Source organism: Pecten maximus, chromosome 2 (genome assembly GCF_902652985.1).
Source record: "Pecten maximus chromosome 2, xPecMax1.1, whole genome shotgun sequence".
Taxonomy (NCBI): Eukaryota; Metazoa; Mollusca; class Bivalvia; order Pectinida; family Pectinidae; genus Pecten; species Pecten maximus.
Genome location: NC_047016.1, coordinates 44,630,356 through 44,655,886, shown reverse-complemented (window position 1 = coordinate 44,655,886; position 25,531 = coordinate 44,630,356). Strand labels below are relative to the sequence as shown.

Here is a 25,531-nt window from a genome sequence, read left to right as displayed (position 1 = left end):
TACCCCCCTTTTAATTTCTTTCTTGCATTGAAAAAGCATAATAAAGTTAATGAAAGTCTTTGAGTATGTTTATAGCAACTATTAAAGTGTCCATATCTTGAATGTGTTTATCATCCTAAACCTTGACAAAAATGGTCCCAGGCATCTTTGGGTGAATACGGACCAGATTAGTAACGATGGTCAATGGGGCCTGAGGGACAGTGTCAAATAGGGAAATATAGCAAATTCTTTAAAATCCCTTTTATGTAGAAATGTAGTGTTTCCCCCATATTTAATGCCATATCTGGGTGAGCGATACATACCCTCTGGGCCTCTTGTTTTTAATATATGCTCCGAGAAGCGTTTTGACCATGTGGACGGATGAACGGACATCTGTGTATCTGTCCGTATATATCGTCACGTAGATAACATTTAGTTCAGAGATTTAACCAAGACATTTCGGGCAAGGTTAATGTATCTAGTTTCTGTGATTAAATTATAGCTGTTTTAATCAAAACTTGGATCAAGGACAGATGTGGCCGGACGTTAAGTCGTTCTGATATTGCACCCAGTTCAATCATTTAAACCATATTATAAATTCAGGGAAAAAATCAACCCATCTAGAATCACTGTCCTTAATCGTTTAGAGTGCAAAGAAGAAGCCTAGAATTTAACAGAAGTAATACATTGACCACGGATATTTTTCGTGGAGATATTAGAGAATCGGGCATGTCAGTATCGTCACCAACATCCCTTCAGACTTCGGGTTCCTGGTATTAAACATAAAAATGTGTAATAGCAATTTTGTTCACACCAAAAATTACTTGATACCTCAAAATCATGAACAACATGTCAAACGAAATTCACCGCCGCTAGCTGCCAGCTCGGTGATCATCTAATGCGACGTACCAGTCGTGCGTGACCCGGTACACGAACCGTGAATGCTGATATTTAAAGCTATTATGTGTACGTGTATACCCATGTACTTAGCCTACACGTAAGCACAACCACCATGTTGTATCTCCACCAGTGATATTGTGACCAGACAATCAACTTTGTAAAGTTTGGTGTTGGACGTCCGAGAGGAGTGGTAAGTACACGAAATAGTATACATAAGTATGTGTACTTACATACATGAATATCAGGTGTTTGTTAACATCATACGAGTTTTACTTCTGGACATCTGCCTTCTAATAGAGAAGAAACAGACAACATATGTCTATTGATATCAATTGTGTTTAACGTGTATACGAATACTTCCATTATAGGCAGTTATTCTTTCTTTCCTTATGTTTTGATGGAAGTTCTGGGAGATACCCCAGTTCTAAACACACCACATGGAAATCTAGACTCAGCACTATACGATTAAATGTGACATTTCATAATGAAATTGACCTGAAATCTCGCCAGTAAATACCAGTGGTTCCCATGGGTAATCGAGTAAAATAAACACCATACTCTATGATACACACGTATAGTACTCGGTCACGTCCATTATAACACCGGGTTTTGTACAGATAATTGGTCCTGCCATTTAAACTGAAAGTTTACACACACACAAAAAAACAAAACTTTTTTTTACCATTTTGAGAAAAATATAGAAAAAAAGACAGTAGGATGTTTGCTTGATCCCCTTTCACTGTCTAACTTACAGACGAAAGCTATCGAGGAAATGGAGTATTTGACTAAGTAACGCCCGACTGTATCTCTGTAATGTGACTAAATTCGTTCTTATCAACTATGCCAAGTCCATTTACATATTCCCGAAAAAGACACATTTATGTAACATATGTATCAGGTAAATAATTGATATTTCTATCATCGACATTTTACCTAGGTAGATAATAAAAAGAAAAATGAAAAACAAAACTGGGACATCAATAATGTACACGTATATTTGAACCAGCTAGGTATGTAACCTGATACGTAATGTCACAAATATAAACATGTTTGTAGACGGTAATTGCTTGGATTTTTGGATATTTATTTGCCATCTATTGTCCTTTTTTACAATACCTGTGTGTGTTCAGACTTCGGCACTTATAACCTATTGAAGGTGTAGGACACAGGGACCTGACACACGATAAGACGTACAGATAACAGAGAGGTGACCTGACACACGACAAGACGTACAGATAACAGAGAGGTGACCTGACACACGATAAGACGTACAGATAACAGATAGGTGACCTGACACACGACAAGACGTACAGATAACAGAGAGATGACCTGACACACGATAAGACGTACAGATAACAGAGAGGTGACCTGACACACGACAAGACGTACAGATAACAGAGAGATGACCTGACACACGATAAGACGTACATATAACACACAGGGACCTGACACACGACAAGACGTACAGATAACACACAGGGACCTGACACACGATAAGACGTACAGATAACACACAGGGACCTGACACACGACAAGACGTAGAGATAACAGAGAGGTGACCTGACACACGACAAGACGTACAGATAACACACAGGGACCTGACACACGACAAGACGTAAAGATAACACACAGGGACCTGACACACGATAAGACGTAGAGATAACAGAGAGATGACCTGACACACGACAAGACGTAGAGATAACAGAGAGGTGACCTGACACACGACAAGACGTACAGATAACACACAGGGACCTGACACACGACAAGACGTACAGATAACAGAGAGGTGACCTGACACACGGTAAGACGTACAGATAACAGAGAGGTGACCTGACACACGACAAGACGTACAGATAACAGAGAGGTGACCTGACACACGACAAGACCTAGAGATAACAGAGAGGTGACCTGACACACGACAAGACGTACAGATAACAGAGAGGTGACCTGACACACGACAAGACGTACAGATAACAGAGAGGTGACCTGACACACGACAAGACGTACAGATAACACACAGGGACCTGACACACGACAAGACGTACAGATAACAGAGAGGTGACCTGACACACGGTAAGACGTACAGATAACAGAGAGGTGACCTGACACACGACAAGACGTACAGATAACAGAGAGGTGACCTGACACACGACAAGACGTACAGATAACAGAGAGGTGACCTGACACACGACAAGACGTACAGATAACAGAGAGGTGACCTGACACACGATAAGACGTACAGATAACAGAGAGGTGACCTGACACACGACAAGACGTACAGATAACAGAGAGGTGACCTGACACACGACAAGACGTACAGATAACAGAGAGGTGACCTGACACACGATAAGACGTACAGATAACACACAGGGACCTGACACACGACAAGACGTACAGATAACAGAGAGGTGACCTGACACACGGTAAGACGTACAGATAACAGAGAGGTGACCTGACACACGACAAGACGTACAGATAACAGAGGTGACCTGACACACGACAAGACGTACAGATAACAGAGAGGTGACCTGACACACGACAAGACGTACAGATAACAGAGAGGTGACCTGACACACGATAAGACGTACAGATAACAGAGAGGTGACCTGACACACGATAAGACGTACAGATAACACACAGGGACCTGACACACGACAAGACGTACAGATAACAGAGAGGTGACCTGACACACGGTAAGACGTACAGATAACAGAGAGGTGACCTGACACACGACAACACGTACAGATAACAGAGAGGTGACCTGACACACGGTAAGACGTACAGATAACACACAGGGACCTGACACACGACAAGACGTACAGATAACACACAGGGACCTGACACACGATAAGACGTACAGATAACACACAGGGACCTGACACACGACAAGACGTAGAGATAACAGAGAGGTGACCTGACACACGACAAGACGTACAGATAACACACAGGGACCTGACACACGACAAGACGTACAGATAACACACAGGGACCTGACACACGATAAGACGTACAGATAACACACAGGGACCTGACACACGACAAGACGTAGAGATAACAGAGAGGTGACCTGACACACGACAAGACGTACAGATAACACACAGGGACCTGACACACGACAAGACGTAAAGATAACACACAGGGACCTGACACACGATAAGACGTAGAGATAACAGAGAGATGACCTGACACACGACAAGACGTAGAGATAACAGAGAGGTGACCTGACACACGACAAGACGTACAGATAACACACAGGGACCTGACACACGACAAGACGTACAGATAACAGAGAGGTGACCTGACACACGGTAAGACGTACAGATAACAGAGAGGTGACCTGACACACGACAAGACGTACAGATAACAGAGAGGTGACCTGACACACGACAAGACCTAGAGATAACAGAGAGGTGACCTGACACACGACAAGACGTACAGATAACAGAGAGGTGACCTGACACACGACAAGACGTACAGATAACAGAGAGGTGACCTGACACACGACAAGACGTACAGATAACACACAGGGACCTGACACACGACAAGACGTACAGATAACAGAGAGGTGACCTGACACACGGTAAGACGTACAGATAACAGAGAGGTGACCTGACACACGACAAGACGTACAGATAACAGAGAGGTGACCTGACACACGACAAGACGTACAGATAACAGAGAGGTGACCTGACACACGATAAGACGTACAGATAACAGAGAGGTGACCTGACACACGACAAGACGTACAGATAACAGAGAGGTGACCTGACACACGACAAGACGTACAGATAACAGAGAGGTGACCTGACACACGACAAGACGTACAGATAACACACAGGGACCTGACACACGACAAGACGTACAGATAACAGAGAGGTGACCTGACACACGGTAAGACGTACAGATAACAGAGAGGTGACCTGACACACGACAAGACGTACAGATAACAGAGAGGTGACCTGACACACGACAAGACGTACAGATAACAGAGAGGTGACCTGACACACGACAAGACGTACAGATAACAGAGAGGTGACCTGACACACGATAAGACGTACAGATAACAGAGAGGTGACCTGACACACGATAAGACGTACAGATAACACACAGGGACCTGACACACGACAAGACGTACAGATAACAGAGAGGTGACCTGACACACGGTAAGACGTACAGATAACAGAGAGGTGACCTGACACACGACAAGACGTACAGATAACAGAGAGGTGACCTGACACACGGTAAGACGTACAGATAACACACAGGGACCTGACACACGACAAGACGTACAGATAACACACAGGGACCTGACACACGACAAGACGTACAGATAACGGAGAGGTGACCTGACACACGACAAGACGTACAGATAACAGAGAGGTGACCTGACACACGGTAAGACGTACAGATAACACACAGGGAGCTGACACACGATAAGACGTACAGATAACACACAGAGACCTGACACACGACAAGACGTACAGATAACAGAGAGGTGACCTGACACACGACAAGACGTACAGATAACACACAGGGACCTGATACACGACAAGACGTACAGATAACACACAGGGACCTGACACACGACAAGACGTACAGATAACAGAGAGGTGACCTGACACATGATAAGACGTACAGATAACAGAGAGGTGACCTGACACACGATAAGACGTACAGATAACACACAGGGACCTGACACACGACAAGACGTACAGATAACAGAGAGGTGACCTGACACACGGTAAGACGTACAGATAACACACGGGGACCTGACACACGACAAGACGTACAGATAACAGAGAGGTGACCTGACACACGGTAAGACGTACAGATAACACACAGGGACCTGACACACGACAAGACGTACAGATAACACACAGGGACCTGACACACGACAAGACGTACAGATAACGGAGAGGTGACCTGACACACGACAAGACGTACAGATAACAGAGAGGTGACCTGACACACGACAAGACGTACAGATAACACACAGGGACCTGACACACGACAAGACGTACAGATAACAGAGAGGTGACCTGACACACGGTAAGACGTACAGATAACACACAGGGAGCTGACACACGATAAGACGTACAGATAACACACAGAGACCTGACACACGACAAGACGTACAGATAACAGAGAAGTGACCTGACACACGACAAGACGTACAGATAACACACAGGGACCTGACACACGACAAGACGTACAAATAACAGAGAGGTGACCTGATACACGATAAGACGTACAGATAACAGAGAGGTGACCTGACACACGACAAGACCTAGAGATAACAGAGAGGTGACCTGACACACGACAAGACGTACAGATAACAGAGAGGTGACCTGACACACGATAAGACGTACAGATAACAGAGAGGTGACCTGACACACGACAAGACGTAGAGATAACAGAGAGGTGACCTGACACACGACAAGACGTACAGATAACACACAGGGACCTGACACACGATAGGACGTACAAATAACAGAGAGGTGACCTGACACACGACAAGACGTACAGATAACACACAGGGACCTGACACACGACAAGACGTACAGATAACAGAGAGGTGACCTGACACACGACAAGACGTACAGATAACACACAGGGACCTGACACACGATAAGACGTACAGATAACAGAGAGGTGACCTGACACACGACAAGACGTACAGATAACAGAGAGGTGACCTGACACACGACAAGACGTACAGATAACACACAGGGACCTGACACACGACAAGACGTACAGATAACAGAGAGGTGACCTGACACACGGTAAGACGTACAGATAACAGAGAGGTGACCTGACACACGACAAGACGTACAGATAACAGAGAGGTGACCTGACACACGACAAGACGTACAGATAACAGAGAGGTGACCTGACACACGACAAGACGTACAGATAACAGAGAGGTGACCTGACACACGATAAGACGTACAGATAACAGAGAGGTGACCTGACACACGACAAGACGTACAGATAACAGAGAGGTGACCTGACACACGACAAGACGTACAGATAACAGAGAGGTGACCTGACACACGATAAGACGTACAGATAACACACAGGGACCTGACACACGACAAGACGTACAGATAACAGAGAGGTGACCTGACACACGGTAAGACGTACAGATAACAGAGAGGTGACCTGACACACGACAAGACGTACAGATAACAGAGGTGACCTGACACACGACAAGACGTACAGATAACAGAGAGGTGACCTGACACACGACAAGACGTACAGATAACAGAGAGGTGACCTGACACACGATAAGACGTACAGATAACAGAGAGGTGACCTGACACACGATAAGACGTACAGATAACACACAGGGACCTGACACACAAAGACGTACAGATAACAGAGAGGTGACCTGACACACGGTAAGACGTACAGATAACAGAGAGGTGACCTGACACACGACAACACGTACAGATAACAGAGAGGTGACCTGACACACGGTAAGACGTACAGATAACACACAGGGACCTGACACACGACAAGACGTACAGATAACACACAGGGACCTGACACACGATAAGACGTACAGATAACACACAGGGACCTGACACACGACAAGACGTAGAGATAACAGAGAGGTGACCTGACACACGACAAGACGTACAGATAACACACAGGGACCTGACACACGACAAGACGTACAGATAACACACAGGGACCTGACACACGATAAGACGTACAGATAACACACAGGGACCTGACACACGACAAGACGTAGAGATAACAGAGAGGTGACCTGACACACGACAAGACGTACAGATAACACACAGGGACCTGACACACGACAAGACGTAAAGATAACACACAGGGACCTGACACACGATAAGACGTAGAGATAACAGAGAGATGACCTGACACACGACAAGACGTAGAGATAACAGAGAGGTGACCTGACACACGACAAGACGTACAGATAACACACAGGGACCTGACACACGACAAGACGTACAGATAACAGAGAGGTGACCTGACACACGGTAAGACGTACAGATAACAGAGAGGTGACCTGACACACGACAAGACGTACAGATAACAGAGAGGTGACCTGACACACGACAAGACCTAGAGATAACAGAGAGGTGACCTGACACACGACAAGACGTACAGATAACAGAGAGGTGACCTGACACACGACAAGACGTACAGATAACAGAGAGGTGACCTGACACACGACAAGACGTACAGATAACACACAGGGACCTGACACACGACAAGACGTACAGATAACAGAGAGGTGACCTGACACACGGTAAGACGTACAGATAACAGAGAGGTGACCTGACACACGACAAGACGTACAGATAACAGAGAGGTGACCTGACACACGACAAGACGTACAGATAACAGAGAGGTGACCTGACACACGATAAGACGTACAGATAACAGAGAGGTGACCTGACACACGACAAGACGTACAGATAACAGAGAGGTGACCTGACACACGACAAGACGTACAGATAACAGAGAGGTGACCTGACACACGACAAGACGTACAGATAACACACAGGGACCTGACACACGACAAGACGTACAGATAACAGAGAGGTGACCTGACACACGGTAAGACGTACAGATAACAGAGAGGTGACCTGACACACGACAAGACGTACAGATAACAGAGAGGTGACCTGACACACGACAAGACGTACAGATAACAGAGAGGTGACCTGACACACGACAAGACGTACAGATAACAGAGAGGTGACCTGACACACGATAAGACGTACAGATAACAGAGAGGTGACCTGACACACGATAAGACGTACAGATAACACACAGGGACCTGACACACGACAAGACGTACAGATAACAGAGAGGTGACCTGACACACGGTAAGACGTACAGATAACAGAGAGGTGACCTGACACACGACAAGACGTACAGATAACAGAGAGGTGACCTGACACACGGTAAGACGTACAGATAACACACAGGGACCTGACACACGACAAGACGTACAGATAACACACAGGGACCTGACACACGACAAGACGTACAGATAACGGAGAGGTGACCTGACACACGACAAGACGTACAGATAACAGAGAGGTGACCTGACACACGGTAAGACGTACAGATAACACACAGGGAGCTGACACACGATAAGACGTACAGATAACACACAGAGACCTGACACACGACAAGACGTACAGATAACAGAGAGGTGACCTGACACACGACAAGACGTACAGATAACACACAGGGACCTGATACACGACAAGACGTACAGATAACACACAGGGACCTGACACACGACAAGACGTACAGATAACAGAGAGGTGACCTGACACATGATAAGACGTACAGATAACAGAGAGGTGACCTGACACACGATAAGACGTACAGATAACACACAGGGACCTGACACACGACAAGACGTACAGATAACAGAGAGGTGACCTGACACACGGTAAGACGTACAGATAACACACGGGGACCTGACACACGACAAGACGTACAGATAACAGAGAGGTGACCTGACACACGGTAAGACGTACAGATAACACACAGGGACCTGACACACGACAAGACGTACAGATAACACACAGGGACCTGACACACGACAAGACGTACAGATAACGGAGAGGTGACCTGACACACGACAAGACGTACAGATAACAGAGAGGTGACCTGACACACGACAAGACGTACAGATAACACACAGGGACCTGACACACGACAAGACGTACAGATAACAGAGAGGTGACCTGACACACGGTAAGACGTACAGATAACACACAGGGAGCTGACACACGATAAGACGTACAGATAACACACAGAGACCTGACACACGACAAGACGTACAGATAACAGAGAAGTGACCTGACACACGACAAGACGTACAGATAACACACAGGGACCTGACACACGACAAGACGTACAAATAACAGAGAGGTGACCTGATACACGATAAGACGTACAGATAACAGAGAGGTGACCTGACACACGACAAGACCTAGAGATAACAGAGAGGTGACCTGACACACGACAAGACGTACAGATAACAGAGAGGTGACCTGACACACGATAAGACGTACAGATAACAGAGAGGTGACCTGACACACGACAAGACGTAGAGATAACAGAGAGGTGACCTGACACACGACAAGACGTACAGATAACACACAGGGACCTGACACACGATAGGACGTACAAATAACAGAGAGGTGACCTGACACACGACAAGACGTACAGATAACACACAGGGACCTGACACACGACAAGACGTACAGATAACAGAGAGGTGACCTGACACACGACAAGACGTACAGATAACACACAGGGACCTGACACACGATAAGACGTACAGATAACAGAGAGGTGAGCCGAGAACGTAATGTTTGTCTCCAAGAGACCAAACTTGCTTACGTGACGTAAAGGTTGTGTTAACAACCCGCGTTCTCGAGGAAACACCAGCTGATTTACATCCTTACTTTCCCGTAGTTCAAGAAAACCCGTCTGAACAATATTGGTTTCGGGAGATAAATAATTGTCTTTGCTTGGACACATTTGCCATGTACATTTTTATTCGATTTTTAGCTCGTCTCTTCGAAGAAGAGGGACAACTAATGTTGTCATCCCTGCGTCGGCGTTGGTCTTCCAACTTTAATTTTTTGGTGCAAGTGTTGAAAGACATTAACAAACAACTTAATGATTGTACTAGGGTACTGATATTTGACATTAGGTTCCTTGTGGGATTATAATATTCTCTCCCGTAGTCAAACTAAGGATATTTGGGTGAAAACAATATGCTTTTTGACATCTTTTGGACTTGGACAAAAACTTTAAGTTTTTGGTGCAAGTGTTGAAACCCATTAATTTATCACTTTATGATCGTCCCCTGTAAGTACACAGTAAGTAACACATATATCGCCCCCTGTAAGTACACAGTAAGTAACACATATATCGTCACTGTAAGTACACAGTAAGTAACACATATATCGCCCCCTGTAAGTACACAGTAAGTAACACATATATCGTCACTGTAAGTACACAGTAAGTAACACATATATCGTCACTGTAAGTACACAGTAAGTAACACATATATCGTCACTGTAAGTACACAGTAAGTAACACATATATCGTCACTGTAAGTACACAGTAAGTAACACATATATCGTCACTGTAAGTACACAGTAAGTAACACATATATCGTCACTGTAAGTACACAGTAAGTAACACATATATATCGTCACTGTAAGTACACAGTAAGTAACACATATATCGTCACTGTAAGTACACAGTAAGTAACACATATATCGTCACTGTAAGTACACAGTAAGTAACACATATATCGTCACTGTAAGTACACAGTAAGTAACACATATATCGTCACTGTAAGTACACAGTAAGTAACACATATATCGTCACTGTAAGTACACAGTAAGTAACACATATATCGCCCCCTGTAAGTACACAGTAAGTAACACATATATCGTCACTGTAAGTACACAGTAAGTAACACATATATCGTCACTGTAAGTACACAGTAAGTAACACATATATCGTCACTGTAAGTACACAGTAAGTAACACATATATCGTCACTGTAAGTACACAGTAAGTAACACATATATCGTCACTGTAAGTACACAGTAAGTAACACATATATCGCCACTGTAAGTACACAGTAAGTAACACATATATCGTCCACTGTAAGTACACAGTAAGTAACACATATATCGTCACTGTAAGTACACAGTAAGTAACACATATATCGTCACTGTAAGTACACAGTAAGTAACACATATATCGTCACTGTAAGTACACAGTAAGTAACACATATATCGTCACTGTAAGTACACAGTAAGTAACACATATATCGTCACTGTAAGTACACAGTAAGTAACACATATATCGTCACTGTAAGTACACAGTAAGTAACACATATATCGCCCCCTGTAAGTACACAGTAAGTAACACATATATCGTCACTGTAAGTACACAGTAAGTAACACATATATCGTCACTGTAAGTACACAGTAAGTAACACATATATATCGTCACTGTAAGTACACAGTAAGTAACACATATATCGTCACTGTAAGTACACAGTAAGTAACACATATATCGTCACTGTAAGTACACAGTAAGTAACACATATATCGTCACTGTAAGTACACAGTAAGTAACACATATATCGAGTATGTATCATGGCAAACCGTGGGACTTGCTGTTGATATATAATTTGTGAAGCTGTTTGTAAAGTTCAACAAAATATCGCAACGGTTTTTTTTTGTCCTTGTAATATTTTTGTAGAATCAATATAAAATCCACATATGTTGAAATAGGTCCATTTTATCGTATTTATTAAACTAAACTTTCTAGGAGTCGAAAGGCGATTAACGGAATATCCGAAAATCAACCAGTGCAGTCCAAACTCTAGGTTCTTATCATCTTTACAAAACGTTACACACGGTATTTAAGCTAGAGTTAATACAAATAATTGACAGGTGGCATTTTATCACTCAGATGGTCACATTTCAGACAGGTGTGCTAATAACCTTAATTTCCCTTTGTCCGAGGCTAGGTGTTATACCTAACTCAGTTAACATCAAAAGATGGATGTACATACATATTGCGTGATTTAACCCGATAACAACGAGAAAAAAAAGGAAGTATACATGTCAATTTCAAAAGAAAGACAGCTGGTTGATGCAATCAAATAACTTTTAAATACAACATTTTTACAAAGCGAAATTAGGACGGCGAAGAAAACCAATATTATGAAAAATGTAAAATGTGCAATAGATATTTGTATTACCAATAATTTCATAAAATTCACTATGAAAAAAACAACAACAAAACAACACGCGAGAATATTATGTTTGATGGGACACGATTTGCTGATTTGTATCACATATATTACACAGAATAGCCATACCGTTTTACAAACAACTGTCTAAAGCACACAATATGAGCATTGGTTTCACACAGTTTTGACTTCATGATATGTACACACTGATTATATTTTGACATTGAAATGCACTTTTGAACATAACATCATATCTATGTTCCATGTTTGGTTAGTTGTATGACGTAGAATTAGTGTTTTTCTTATGTTTTCCTTTTAAATAAGTAAGTAGCATATATACCATATCTGTTCACAGAAAGTCAGTGGACATGCAATGTTACAGTGTGCATGCTTTCTTATCTCCATCAGAAAAGAGTTGAAATCAATACTTGCTGCGTTGGAGTACCTTGCCACTCCCAGTTAAATATTAAATATTACATCACTGCGCGGAACGGGAATAGCTAGTTTATTCTTACTATTTCTTTTTTTTTCTGATTTCTCTTTTTACAGAACAGCACGGAAATGACATGTATTCTTTAGCTGTTATCTTGGGTTTATTTCTTCTGGCGGACGGATGGAACCAGAAGGTTACAGAAGCCGACATGAAGCTCGAGAAACTGCTCCAATTGCTCATGGAAATGAAAGTAGATTTGCTGTTCGAAGCTGGCATTGGTGATGTATATCACTTACATTTAAAAATATGGATATAGTTAATTTTTGAGTAAATATGTTTCTTTAACAACATCATACGAGGGCTGATTGATATGTTGTTAGCCTCATTATTGAAGAATTTGAATTCTGCCGGACATATTGTATTATTTTTCAACATAATCCCCTTCAGTATCTCTACATTTTTGCCAGCGGTGTTCAAGGGTCTCAATGCCACTTTTATATAACTCCCTTTCTTGGTTGTTTAGAAAGTTATCCATTGCATGTATGACGTAATCATCGGACTGAAAGTGGGTGCCTAAAATAGCTGTTTTCAGTTTTGAAAAATAGATGTAAGTCTGATGGAGCCAGATCAGGTGAATAAGGCGGATGCTCAATACATTTAAAGCCACAATCGTGAATGGTAGCCATGGCAATGAAAGACTTTTGCCCAGGAGCATTGTCCTTATGGAATAACACACCTTTAGTGAGCTTTCCCGTAATTGCCTCAGAAGGATGTTTCATTGATTGTGTGTCCCTTTTGTAGATAATCTATCAGCAGAATACCATCTGCATCCCAGAAAACCGAGGGCATAACCTTCCCAGCTGATGGAACAGTCTTTGCCTTCTTGGCGGGGAGAGCCAGGGTGCTTCCATGGTTTAAATTGCTGTTTGGTGGTACCATGTTTCATCCATAGTGACAAAGTTCTGAAGAAAGTTGGCAGGATCTTTCTCAAAAAGGTTAAGATTAGCACGTGATAATGTTCGCCTGGTGTGCTTCTGATCAACTGTCAGAAGTCTAGCTACCCATCGGGCCGAAAACTTTCTCATTGCAAGATCCTCGGTCACAATGGAATGTACTCTTACGTGTGAAATGCCAACTTTACTGGCTATATATCTTTCTGTGGCTCGTCTGTCAGTAATAACAATATCATAAACTTTATTGACCATTTCTGGGGTTGCAACCTTGACAAGCCTAGGACGGGGGTCAGCATCAAGGCTCTGTCGGCCGCGCTTAATTTCCGCCACCCACCTTTTCCCTGTATCATATGAAGGGCATCTTTCCCTAATCCCCATATCCTTAGGTGTTAAACATTTTTATGCAAATATTGGATCTCTGTTCTTTCACCCATTTTGTCCATTTTGCAAAAGCAGTCTTTTTACTTTAGAGTAATACCTCGTCGATATAAACTAACCAAATGAGACTTGTCCTTGGGTACACGGCCCTATATAGTAAGAGAGTAGTAGGACTTAAAAAGAACATCCATGAGTACCACCTTCAACACGAGGCTAACAACAAATCAATCATCCCTCGTATCTAATTTGATAAAAGATACTATTCTTTTGCTATACATTGTTAAATCATGGATTTATGTTTACCAGGCAAATACGATTGTTAATATCCTATGCATTCGAGGTAATAGCAATTGTTTATGTTTTTATCTTCATCATTTTTGCTACATGTTTATATCAGATGAATCCTGTAGCGCGAGTGATGAAGAAGTCACGCATGGTTGGTTGCGGAAAATCAATGAGGAATACCGAATTGAAATGAACAGAAATGTGTTGGATAACTGGAACTACGAGTCCAACATCACCAATACTACAAAGAACACGGTTCGTGATACATATCCCCAACTGTTCTTGGATACATGTATAACATAGCATTAACCAAGTTATACCTGTTTTGTTTTGTATGAACTTATGGTAACAATTAACAGATTAGTCTACAGAAGCCAATATATGTAGATAATGTGACACTATAAAACACTACATACATGCTTTATATATGTAAACTAATTACTTTTATTACAATTAGATGTACGCAGGACCTTACAATTATATCAGCAACAGTGCGGAGTTATCTTACACACACACACAACGAAACATACAAGACTGATGATATTGACCAACTCACTTAATAGTTTAACCTATGATGGAGTTCAGACGACGGACCAGCTCTAAAATAAGACTCTACACCTTGTGTTTCGGCCTTTTTATACCAAAAGAGGGAAACAACGCCCCCTATTATTAATAACAGGAACTAGTCACGTGAACGCTTACACGTCACTGTCGATAGCAAAGCATCTAACTGATGCTGACAATAACAACACATGTACAGAGAATTACACACCTGGCATAGTGAACAAGAACGTAAGGCCTATTTTCGCCACAGGTTCATAAAGGAGTGGTGATCTGAAACGTAGGTTCCTAGATGAGTGATGATCGAAAACGCTTCTGTTGAATGCTTCGTTTTTTGTATAGAGAGTGTAAGGAATGCTGTCCATGGGTATAACGACTATATCAACTAACACGTGACGTTTGGTCTACAACAAAACTCTCCTCTATGATATCACGATAACACATCTCTACATTGGTCTGGTACCTGTATGTTTTATACTGCAGATGACGGAAAGCAATGTGAGGTTCACGGCATATGCACGACAATTGGGGGAGGAAGCTGGTAGGTGTAGGAATCCAAACTTCTCTGATGATATCAGCAGACAGCTGAAGCTGTTGAGCCAGATATACTCGCCCAAAGACCCGGATACTGTCAAGTAAGTCATACCGTATATCTACAACAAATAACATGACATGTTTAGTTTCTTTTACGTCCGTCTAAATTCGACTCGCGTATTATGGTATAGCCGCTGCGTCCGTTTTTATGTCGGTCAACAATTGCTTAACGTTTTGGTGCATGTTTCTTCAAAGGTCTACAGTTCAGTCAGATAATGTGTCGTTGTCCTAATTCTTTTAACGTGAATATTGTAGAAGAACATGTATTTGCGTTGGGGAAATGATCCTTTCTGGGGAAAATAAAATTTTGGTTTTTATAATAAGTACATTATTTACAGGATTGCATAAGCTGACTTTGTCCTAAGTTTTCCGTTTCCATTAACCTAGTTGAAATCTGGTTAAGAAGCATTGTGTGTTCCATACTAGAGACGCTTTAACTGGTATCAGGATTATACTAATGTACTTAAATCAAGAGGCAGTGTATAGGCAAAAATGCTATTATATTAAATATTAATACTACGAGGGCTGATTGATAAGTTGTGAGCCTCGTATTGAAGGAGGTACATACACCCAAGGATATTCTATCTGCTATTCCCTGACTATATAGGGCCGTGTACCCAGGGACTGGTCTCATTTGTAAGTCCTGCTATTCCCTGACTATATAGGGCCGTGTACCCAGGGACTGGTCTCATTTGTAAGTCCTGCTATTCCCTGACTATATAGGGCCGTGTACCCAGGGACTGGTCTCATTTGGTTAGTTTATATCGACGAAGTAGCACTCGAAAGTAAACAAGACAAGCGGCTTTTGCAAACTGTACAAAATCGGTTAGGGTTAGGGTGAAAGAGTCTGGCATTGTCATGACCACATTCACGATTGTGGCTTTAAATTGATTGAGCGCCGCCTTATTCACCTGATCTCGCTCCATCAGACTTTCAGTTATTTCCAAACCTGAAAACAGCTATTTCAGGCACCCTAACCCTAACATGCAATGGATGACATTCTGGATAGCACGAAAATGAGTTCAATAAAAGTGGCGTTGAGGCTCTTAAACACCGGTGGCAAAAGTGTATAGATATTGAAGGGGATTATGTTGAAAAATAATACAGTATGTCCGGCAGTATTCAAATCCTACAATATGAGGCTCACAACTTATCAATTAGCCTTCGTATAGTGATGACTATCACTTTTAGTAACAGAAGCATCCGTGCAACCATTTTTATCACATAGACATAACACTGGTTATTTCCTTTAAATATCTAACACTGGATCTGGTCAGACGGGCGTAGTATGCATCTGTTATATCCTGACTAGGGAAACACGTGATTGATATGACGCCCTTGCCGTTGTAGGGAGTTGGAGGATTTAAAAGCCGATCTTACCGAAATATATGGAAGTGCTGTAGTAGAAATGGACGGGGAAAAGCTACAGATCGAACCAGAGCTGACTGAAATCATGGCTAACAGCCGAAACGAGGCGGAGCTCCGGGAGGCATGGGAAAATGGCGTGACGTCACTGGCAAACAGATGAAAAAAAAATTTACTAGATTGGTAGAACTTCAGAACACTGGAGCCAAGGATAACGGTAGTATATACGACTTTGTTGTTTGAAGATATTTCCGAAATTAATAATCACAGCAATATTGCTATGTAATCGATATTTATGTATTCTGACTGTCGCTTGCCCTTCCTGGACACCTGGTCTTATTCGCCTTGTCCTTTTAATTGTTTCCATACAGATTTACACTGTTTCCCCACGTTTTATCGATCTAGTTAGAATTACTGTATCTTTAGTATGGCGGCATTCTCTGTTAGTTTTAATTGCAATTCGGTCAACAAAAGCAAAATCTAATGGCTTATATGTGTGTGGTCTAGCTTTATATTTAACTTGCGTAATAAAGGTAATATTGGAAATGATTTAAACGTTATAGAGTGAGAAACACAGCCATTAACAAAATCATTTTGGAGAGTATTTTTGTTGATATCGTGTAATTGCTAATCTACGCCCGATAACGAGTTACATCTGTGAAAGGGATATTTAGTAAAGATTCAAGAATGGTGTCAATCCACGAAATAAAAGATTTAGGAAAACCAGGAAATTTGAGCACTACAATCCCAGTCAAAATCCTACATTCTCTATGTGGCGAAGTGAGATAAATGTGTTATATACCATCATATAGGTTACAAATCACAAGCGGAGGTCTGGCTTACGATAGATTTCGACGAAATTAATGGGGTAGAGAAAATGTGTGACAAATTATGGACAGAGCTGAAACCTTTGTACTCAGAACTTCTCACATATGTCCGAAATAAACTGGTGGATTTCTACAGGGATGACATCACTTTTCCAGACGATGGGTCCATACCCGCTCACTTACTTGGTAAATATCTTCATGGTTTTGTTGGATGCTTGTCATAGACAATGATGTGTTGATAAATAAAATCATTGAAGTGTTGATAAATAAAATCATTGACGTGTCGATTGATAAGATCATTGACGTGTTGATGAATAAAATCATTGATGTGTTGATAGATAAGATCATTGACGTGTTGATAAATAAGATAATTGACGTGTTGATAAATAAGATCATTGACGTGTTGATAAATAAGATAATTGACTTGTTGATAAATAAGATCATTGATATGTTGATGAATAAAATCATTGATGTGTTGATAAATAAGATCATTGATGTGTTGATAAATAAGATCATTGAAGTGTTGATAAATAAGATCATTGAAGTGTTGATAGATAAGATCATTGACGTGTTGATAAATAAGATCATTGATGTGTTGATGAATAAAATCATTGATGTGTTGATAAATGAGATCATTGACTTGTTGATAAATAAGATCATTGACTTGTTGATAAATAAGATCATTGACTTGTTGATAAATAAGATCATTGACTTGTTGATAAATAAGATCATTGGCGTGTTGATAGAGAAGATCATTGACGTGTTGATAAATAAAATCATTAACGTGTTGATAAATAAGATCATCTGCGTGTTGATAAATAAGATAGTGATGTTTGAATAAATAAGGTCATTTATGTTTTGATAAATAAGGTCAATGAATTATAAATAACATTAGTTTTGGTCCATATTTTACCACCCCTGTATGTTTTGAGATATCCCAGGGTTGGAAGCTTTAGATTGATATATATGACAAAACAAGCTTTCTGATTACCTTTTATTGAACATTGATTGAAATCTTCGTATATCGTGGTTTGTGTTGCTAATAAATCAGTGGACGGTTTTAAACGTATCGGTTAGTGAGTCTTCAAATAAAATTTATCACTGGAAAGTCCAAACAGATTTACAGCCTATCCAGATTGATTTGCAATATTCTGTAAATACGTTTGGCACTCGATACCGAAGACAATGCAGCACTTTATTCTTTTGTTTCAGGTAATATGTGGGCGCAAGATTTTGAATCAATTTTCGATATAGTGAGACCTTATGATATACAAAACGAAAATTACGATGATGTGCTGAAAGATCAGGGGTATACACCAGTGAAAATGTTTATGAAGGCCCAGGAGTTCTATATGTCTCTAGGACTGCCGAGAATGACGAGAAAATTCCGGAGGAAATCTATTATTGTAAAACCAGCTGGTCGTAAACTTGTTTGTCATGCCTCTGCGTGGGACTTTTTTGACGACGACGATTTCAGGTAAAATTGGCATATTGTGATGTTAACTTCCCTTTGTTTGTCCTATTATTGATTGTTTATTACATTTTTCAACATTCTGCGATTTCAAAAAATATCCATCTTCGCTAGTCAAGGGTTAACTCCGAAACTTTATAGCCAAGGCTTACTATTCGTCTAATCTTCTAATCAAGGTTTACGATCCGTCTACCCTTCTTAATGCCAAGGGTCACGACCGTCCGACCATTCTTTTTGCCAAAGATCACGACCACCTACATTTGACAATCACATTCTCACCTATCCAGCTGATTGTTTATTTGTACATCAGTTATACAGTTCATAATGTTACAATACCTGTTTACTTCCATGTTTTGATACAACCTCGGTGTTAATAATAAGCTTGCAGCATGGCGAGATAAGCGCGCATACCATTCAAACCTGGTATAGAAAAAGATGTAACATCGGAAAGTTCCGGCGGGAACATAAATGCCGCTACCTTCGGTCTTCAGAGGGTATATAAAACCGTCTGCTAGCATGTCAGTTAGACCAGATTTCGACTACTGACCAGGCAGCAGCGTTGAATAGATAGAGGTATAAACTACGAGTTGAAGTGAGTGAACAGTCTGTAGATGTAGCTGAAAGAGCGGTCGTATAGAAGATAACATATGGACCCTACTGTAGTGAGCAGACGCTTTAGCCCATGCTCTGGAGTGCTCAGCACTGGTACCTATGGCTGGTTGTGACTTTGAGCAGCGGTGCATTCTAGTTATGTCCCTTTGAGCGGGCAGACGTATCGGCCTTGTCGTCTGGTGGGAGTACTCAGAGATAGAGTACTTTGTTCTAAGAAAGCTGTACATTACATGCTACCATATACGTTACCTTGTGGTATTAATAGTTAATATTAATTGATTTTTTTAAGAAGTGAGTAGATATAGGTAGAGACGTTTTGCCCTCGCTCTACATTAGTTGATATCTGTAATAATTGTTAGTCAGTTCTGCTCAGAGCATGTTTTTGTATATATCGGCACTCTTGAGCATCCGATTAGAGCACCGATCAGAAATCCCAGGAAGTAACTTTGGTACGGACCCCCGACACATTACATACCCTGTTGCTAAGGATCACGACCCACCTACCCTTGTTGCTAATGGTCACGACCCACCTACCCTTGTTGCTAAGGGTCACGACCCACCTACCCTTGTTGCTAAGGGTCACGACCCACCTATCATTCCTGCTAAGGGTCAAGACCCACCTACCATTCTTTACTAGTAATACTACATGTTTTTGCCTATACCAGTATTACTATATATTTCTTAATGAAGACTTTTAAAAAGCATCACCTCCATACGTCAATACTGTGTTTTAATAAACAGGATTAAGATGTGTACCAATGTAACTATGGATTACTTTGAGACGATTCACCACGAGATGGGTCACGTGCAGTACTTTATGGCATACGAGAATCAGCCAGTCGTCTACCGGCGAGGCGCAAACGGGGGATTCCATGAAGCTATCGGAGACACCATTGCCAATGCTGTCCGAACACCCCAACACTTGTGTGAGTTGATTGGAGTAGCCTGTCCGAGTCCGGGCGTAGACACGCACGGTAAGTTATTTAAAGGGGCAATCCATCGTTGAAATGAGTTTATGCTTTCAAAACGAGTGTAAACGGGAATCTTGTAATTTTCTCAACTAGTAAAAGTTATAAACGTAACCGTAATACAACACTCAATGTCTGAAGATGACCAGAATTATTGGAAATAAAAGTTTTGAAAATGTGACTTCGACCCGAAGTGCGAAAATTAATCGCCGCCAACGACTATAAATACGAGCATGCGCAGACAAGTTCACGAACAGAAAACGAAAATGGCGTTCACGGCTCAATCGGCGAGAAAATGAGGACACGACAAGGTAGCGAACGCCATATAAACTCTTATAAATAAGGGCAACTATTTGGAAAGAAGGAAGAGAGCAAAGGAGGCTGTGTCAGTCGATTCGAACGAGGAACTCGCATTGTTTCTGGAAAGTTCTGCGATATAAATTGATAGTCGACGCAACAGACTTACAGGTTCGTAATCATAGGGGGATAACCTGATGCGGGTAACAACAAGATGCGGGTAACATCAGTTACCCACATCCAATATTGCGCAGGGCGGAAACGGCGAGTATTATCTGATGTGAATTATCAATGTTCTTTAACTCTATATGACATTCTGAATATAAATGTAATCTGAAGCGATGAGTTAGCGATACTTGGTGTAATGAAGCTGATATTAACATCGGAAGTTTTGGCATGATGACAGTAACTGTATGTCTATGATGCGGGTATCGTATAAGGTACTATGAAAAATGGTGCGGGTAACTGCTAAACTGAATCAATAACTGCATATGATGAGCTTAATTGGGAAACTACAAACATAAAAACCCTGTTCCATAAAGTGTCTTTAGATCTAGATATATACATGTAGATAGACGAGCACGCTCGGCGTTGTTTGAAATGGATTAATTCGGTTCATTCGTGGTATATACATATCAATGTATTACATACTATATACAGAGACCCCCCTTCATGTTCTATACTCCTCCAGAACGTCAGAGTTTTGCGGATTTTCTGTACAAATACGATATTTATTCCAACAAAGTTAATCATAAATATGAGTGTAATCTACTTTTATTCATCAATCGTATAAATTAATGTACAACACACCTCTGGCGTTCGAACGAAGGAATGCCCCTTTAAATGTGTATTGTTTCCGGATTGAGCAGATTAGAGAAGTTCAACACTCCGGAGAGAACACATGTTCAACGCTATGAATAAACACACTGAACACTTAACATATACCGAAGTGGTACCATAATTAAAATACAAATTAAATTAAAATAAAATATGTGCATCAGAGAAGTCCAACACGACGGGCAGAAAGTATACGCTACATGTATAGTCTCAGGAATGAACGATGGCTTATTAGATTAGCTCTCAGGGGATATACAGCAAATCATTCATGTACCTTTGTTCTCGAGACATAAATATACGCAACGATGATGACGATCGCAAATGCTGTTCTCATTATATGAATAACTATTTACTTGATTTGTAAAGCTTTAGAGATTTTCTGACTATAATACTATTCCGTAGTTACGTTACTGGGTCTCGACTTTTCCAGAGGCGGATATGAACTACCTGATGAAGAAAGCCCTCTTAAAGGTTGCTTTTCTTCCATTCGGCTTACTAATCGACAAGTACCGATGGGCAGTGTTCAGGGGAACCATCAAACCAGAACATTACAACTCCGAGTGGTGGAAGATGAGGTTTGTAGTCGTGACTTTACGAAACGGGTCAAAGATGGCGTGATATGTAATTAACAGAGTGATAGATATTTGTAGGAGGAATTATATAGGAGGTTTGTGTAAGGGGCATGGCCACGACATAAAACTTACTGATGATAACATTTTTAGAGGGAACGCAAAATCTATTATAGAAGAAAGTGTGAATTGATGAATTATTTTACGTGTTATAATCATAGCTAAATATCAGAAATCATAGATGACCATTGAAACCATATATTTTCCTTCACACAGGATGGAGTACCAGATGATATCTCCTCCATCGCCTCGAGGGGAGGAGTATTTTGATCCAGGTGCTAAATACCACGTGGCCGCTAGCGTCCCCTACGTACGGTAATTGTCTCCACCAACTATATCCGCTATATTTGATTTTGACTCTTAGTATGTGGCTAGTACGTCCACTTTATGACTTCTGGTAAATATTTGGTATTCATAGTGAACGACTTCACGTATCACAATCTTTGGTTTTGACTTTAAGGAAGCGATCTCTATATGTTTCGAATATGACATTACGGAAGTGATCTGTATGTTTGGTACAGATCAGTTATGAAATTTATTTATTTCTGAATTCAGCGGTCATACATATAGATTACACACACACACACACATATATTATATCTCTAGCTTCGAAAGTCTGATGCAGAATAATGCTTTAATGGGAGCTGAAACAGGAGTGGCTAGCGGGACATATTACCCTCTAGGCCAGCAGCAGGTTGCTGTGTTTGACGACAGGTTAGCTATAGTCAAGATTATACAACTGCACAGATAGAAATAGACGTTATCATTAAAAAGGTCTGTTGCATTTTAAATAAACGTAGACATATATATATGTAGCTACGAAACAAGCGGTACAAAATGATACATAAATTGAAAGGAAGCGATCTGTATGTTTGGTATATAACATTAAGAAAGTGAATTGCATGTTTGTTATGACGTTAAGGAAGCGATCTGTGTGTTTGGTTGATGACCTTTTGTATAAGAAATAAGAAATGTGAGGATGAAGTGTGCCCCATCATTGGGATCGTCTGAAAAGTTTAAAGTACAAGACATCATGATATGATTGAAACTGATGCCTTTTACATTTTTGGTTCTTTGAGTCATAAATCAGACATAAGGATTTTAAGAAACGGGAAAAAGCATTAAAGCGTTTTTGTCTACTTTACTTAATGATTTATACGCCCTAGCCTGATAAACTTGCCTGATACAATACCGAATATAATCCTAGATGATTGACATCGCTGATTGTACATAGATAGAACAACAGCATGTGAAATACCAACACCGTTGTGAGACAACCTCCAAATGAGTCCACGCTCACTCCTCGACCTTGCATCATTCTTATGTTGATCTTACAGGTACTTCTTTAGTTTTGTCGTGCAGTTCCAGTTTTACGAAGCTATGTGTAAAGCAGCAGGTCACGTACATAAACCGCTGCACGAATGCGACTTCTTCAATAGCGTGGAGGCGGGCACAATTCTGCAGTAGGTAGTTTTATCTCACGATTCCTAATCTATGATCTGGACTGTGTTCTGTAGTCAACATATGAAGAAAGTTGGGACATAAAATAACTCCATCTGTCTTCTTTTTCAATGTTTTTGTTCGGTAATTTAAAATATCTCAAACAAGATGTATATTCATGGAAATTGTAAAACAGAATATTTGTTTTTTTTTTTCTTTTCCATTATAACCTCTTAAGAATTTATGATATTCTTGAATATTGGGGAAATATAACCACGTAAAAATAAAACCTTTACGGAATAGCAACGTGTAGAAGGTATTTGATTGCTGGTCAATCAAATCACCTATTTTGAGACGTATTATTGATTAGAGATATTTTTGTCACGAACAGTGATATGATGAAACTTGGGGGAAGCAAACCATGGCCCGAGGCTTTGGAGCAGATGACAGGAACAAGAGACATCAGTGCTGATTCGATCATTCGCTACTTTCAACCTCTCATGGATTGGATGAAAATTGAAAATAAAAAAACAACTGACAAACAAACAAAATTAAAAAGCAAGAAGTGACATTGTTACAATAGCTCACTGTAATAAAAGATTAGTCCGTATTTGATGTGTGTTGATTTAATACATCTGACTTTAAAGGACCATTATAATCATTTCTGTTAAGAAATTTGTTCAAAACATTTGATTAGTGAAACATTTAAATTTTGTAAAAGTCATCATAAGCTTCATACAACATTTCTTGAGTAAATTATCGGTCTTCTTTATTGCATTGCATTGATATTTTTTATGGGTACAAATACATTACTTCATTTTAAAACAATTTATATATTGTAGACAATTTCGTTATGGTATCTTCAAAGTAAAATTCTGCTTAAATCAAGTGATATTATAAATTGATGTACCGAAAATAACGGCTCAGTCATCATCATGATAATAGGAAGGACATAGAACAGTACCAAACCATATAATGAACATTTAATTAATTATACATGTGACAACACAGAGTCTATATCCCAAACATCATTATAACATTGGATTGGAAATATTCTTCCCTCAGTGGAAATTATTAATCCATACCCCTTGGAAGGTCAAGAGAGTCTCGACTTTTCGAAACAACTTGAGTGCGCCCTACAAATAACATCAACATTTTTGAATTTAGTATATTTTATTGATAAGCCCACCGTTTTTGATTACTATAAAC

General features: G+C 40.7%; 1 protein-coding gene across 2 annotated transcripts; it reads left to right on the top strand.

Moving 5' to 3' along the window:
- The first annotated feature begins 954 nt into the window (after positions 1-954).
- Positions 955-25,095, top strand: LOC117322215 (angiotensin-converting enzyme-like). 2 transcript variants are annotated; one of them, XM_033876988.1, is made up of 12 exons: positions 955-1,069; positions 13,222-13,383; positions 14,834-14,976; positions 15,766-15,917; positions 17,227-17,458; positions 18,054-18,254; positions 19,281-19,545; positions 20,893-21,125; positions 22,684-22,828; positions 23,099-23,197; positions 24,220-24,345; positions 24,714-25,095. In XM_033876988.1, exons 5-12 carry the CDS (start codon positions 17,368-17,370, stop codon positions 24,889-24,891), a joined length of 1,338 nt encoding a protein of 445 aa, XP_033732879.1. In that variant the 5' UTR covers positions 955-1,069; positions 13,222-13,383; positions 14,834-14,976; positions 15,766-15,917; positions 17,227-17,367; the 3' UTR covers positions 24,892-25,095. The 2 variants fall into 2 exon arrangements, with proteins under 2 accessions (XP_033732879.1, XP_033732880.1); XM_033876989.1 differs by lacking the exons at positions 24,220-24,345; positions 24,714-25,095 and adding an exon at positions 23,489-24,210.
- The last annotated feature ends 436 nt before the right edge of the window (positions 25,096-25,531 follow it).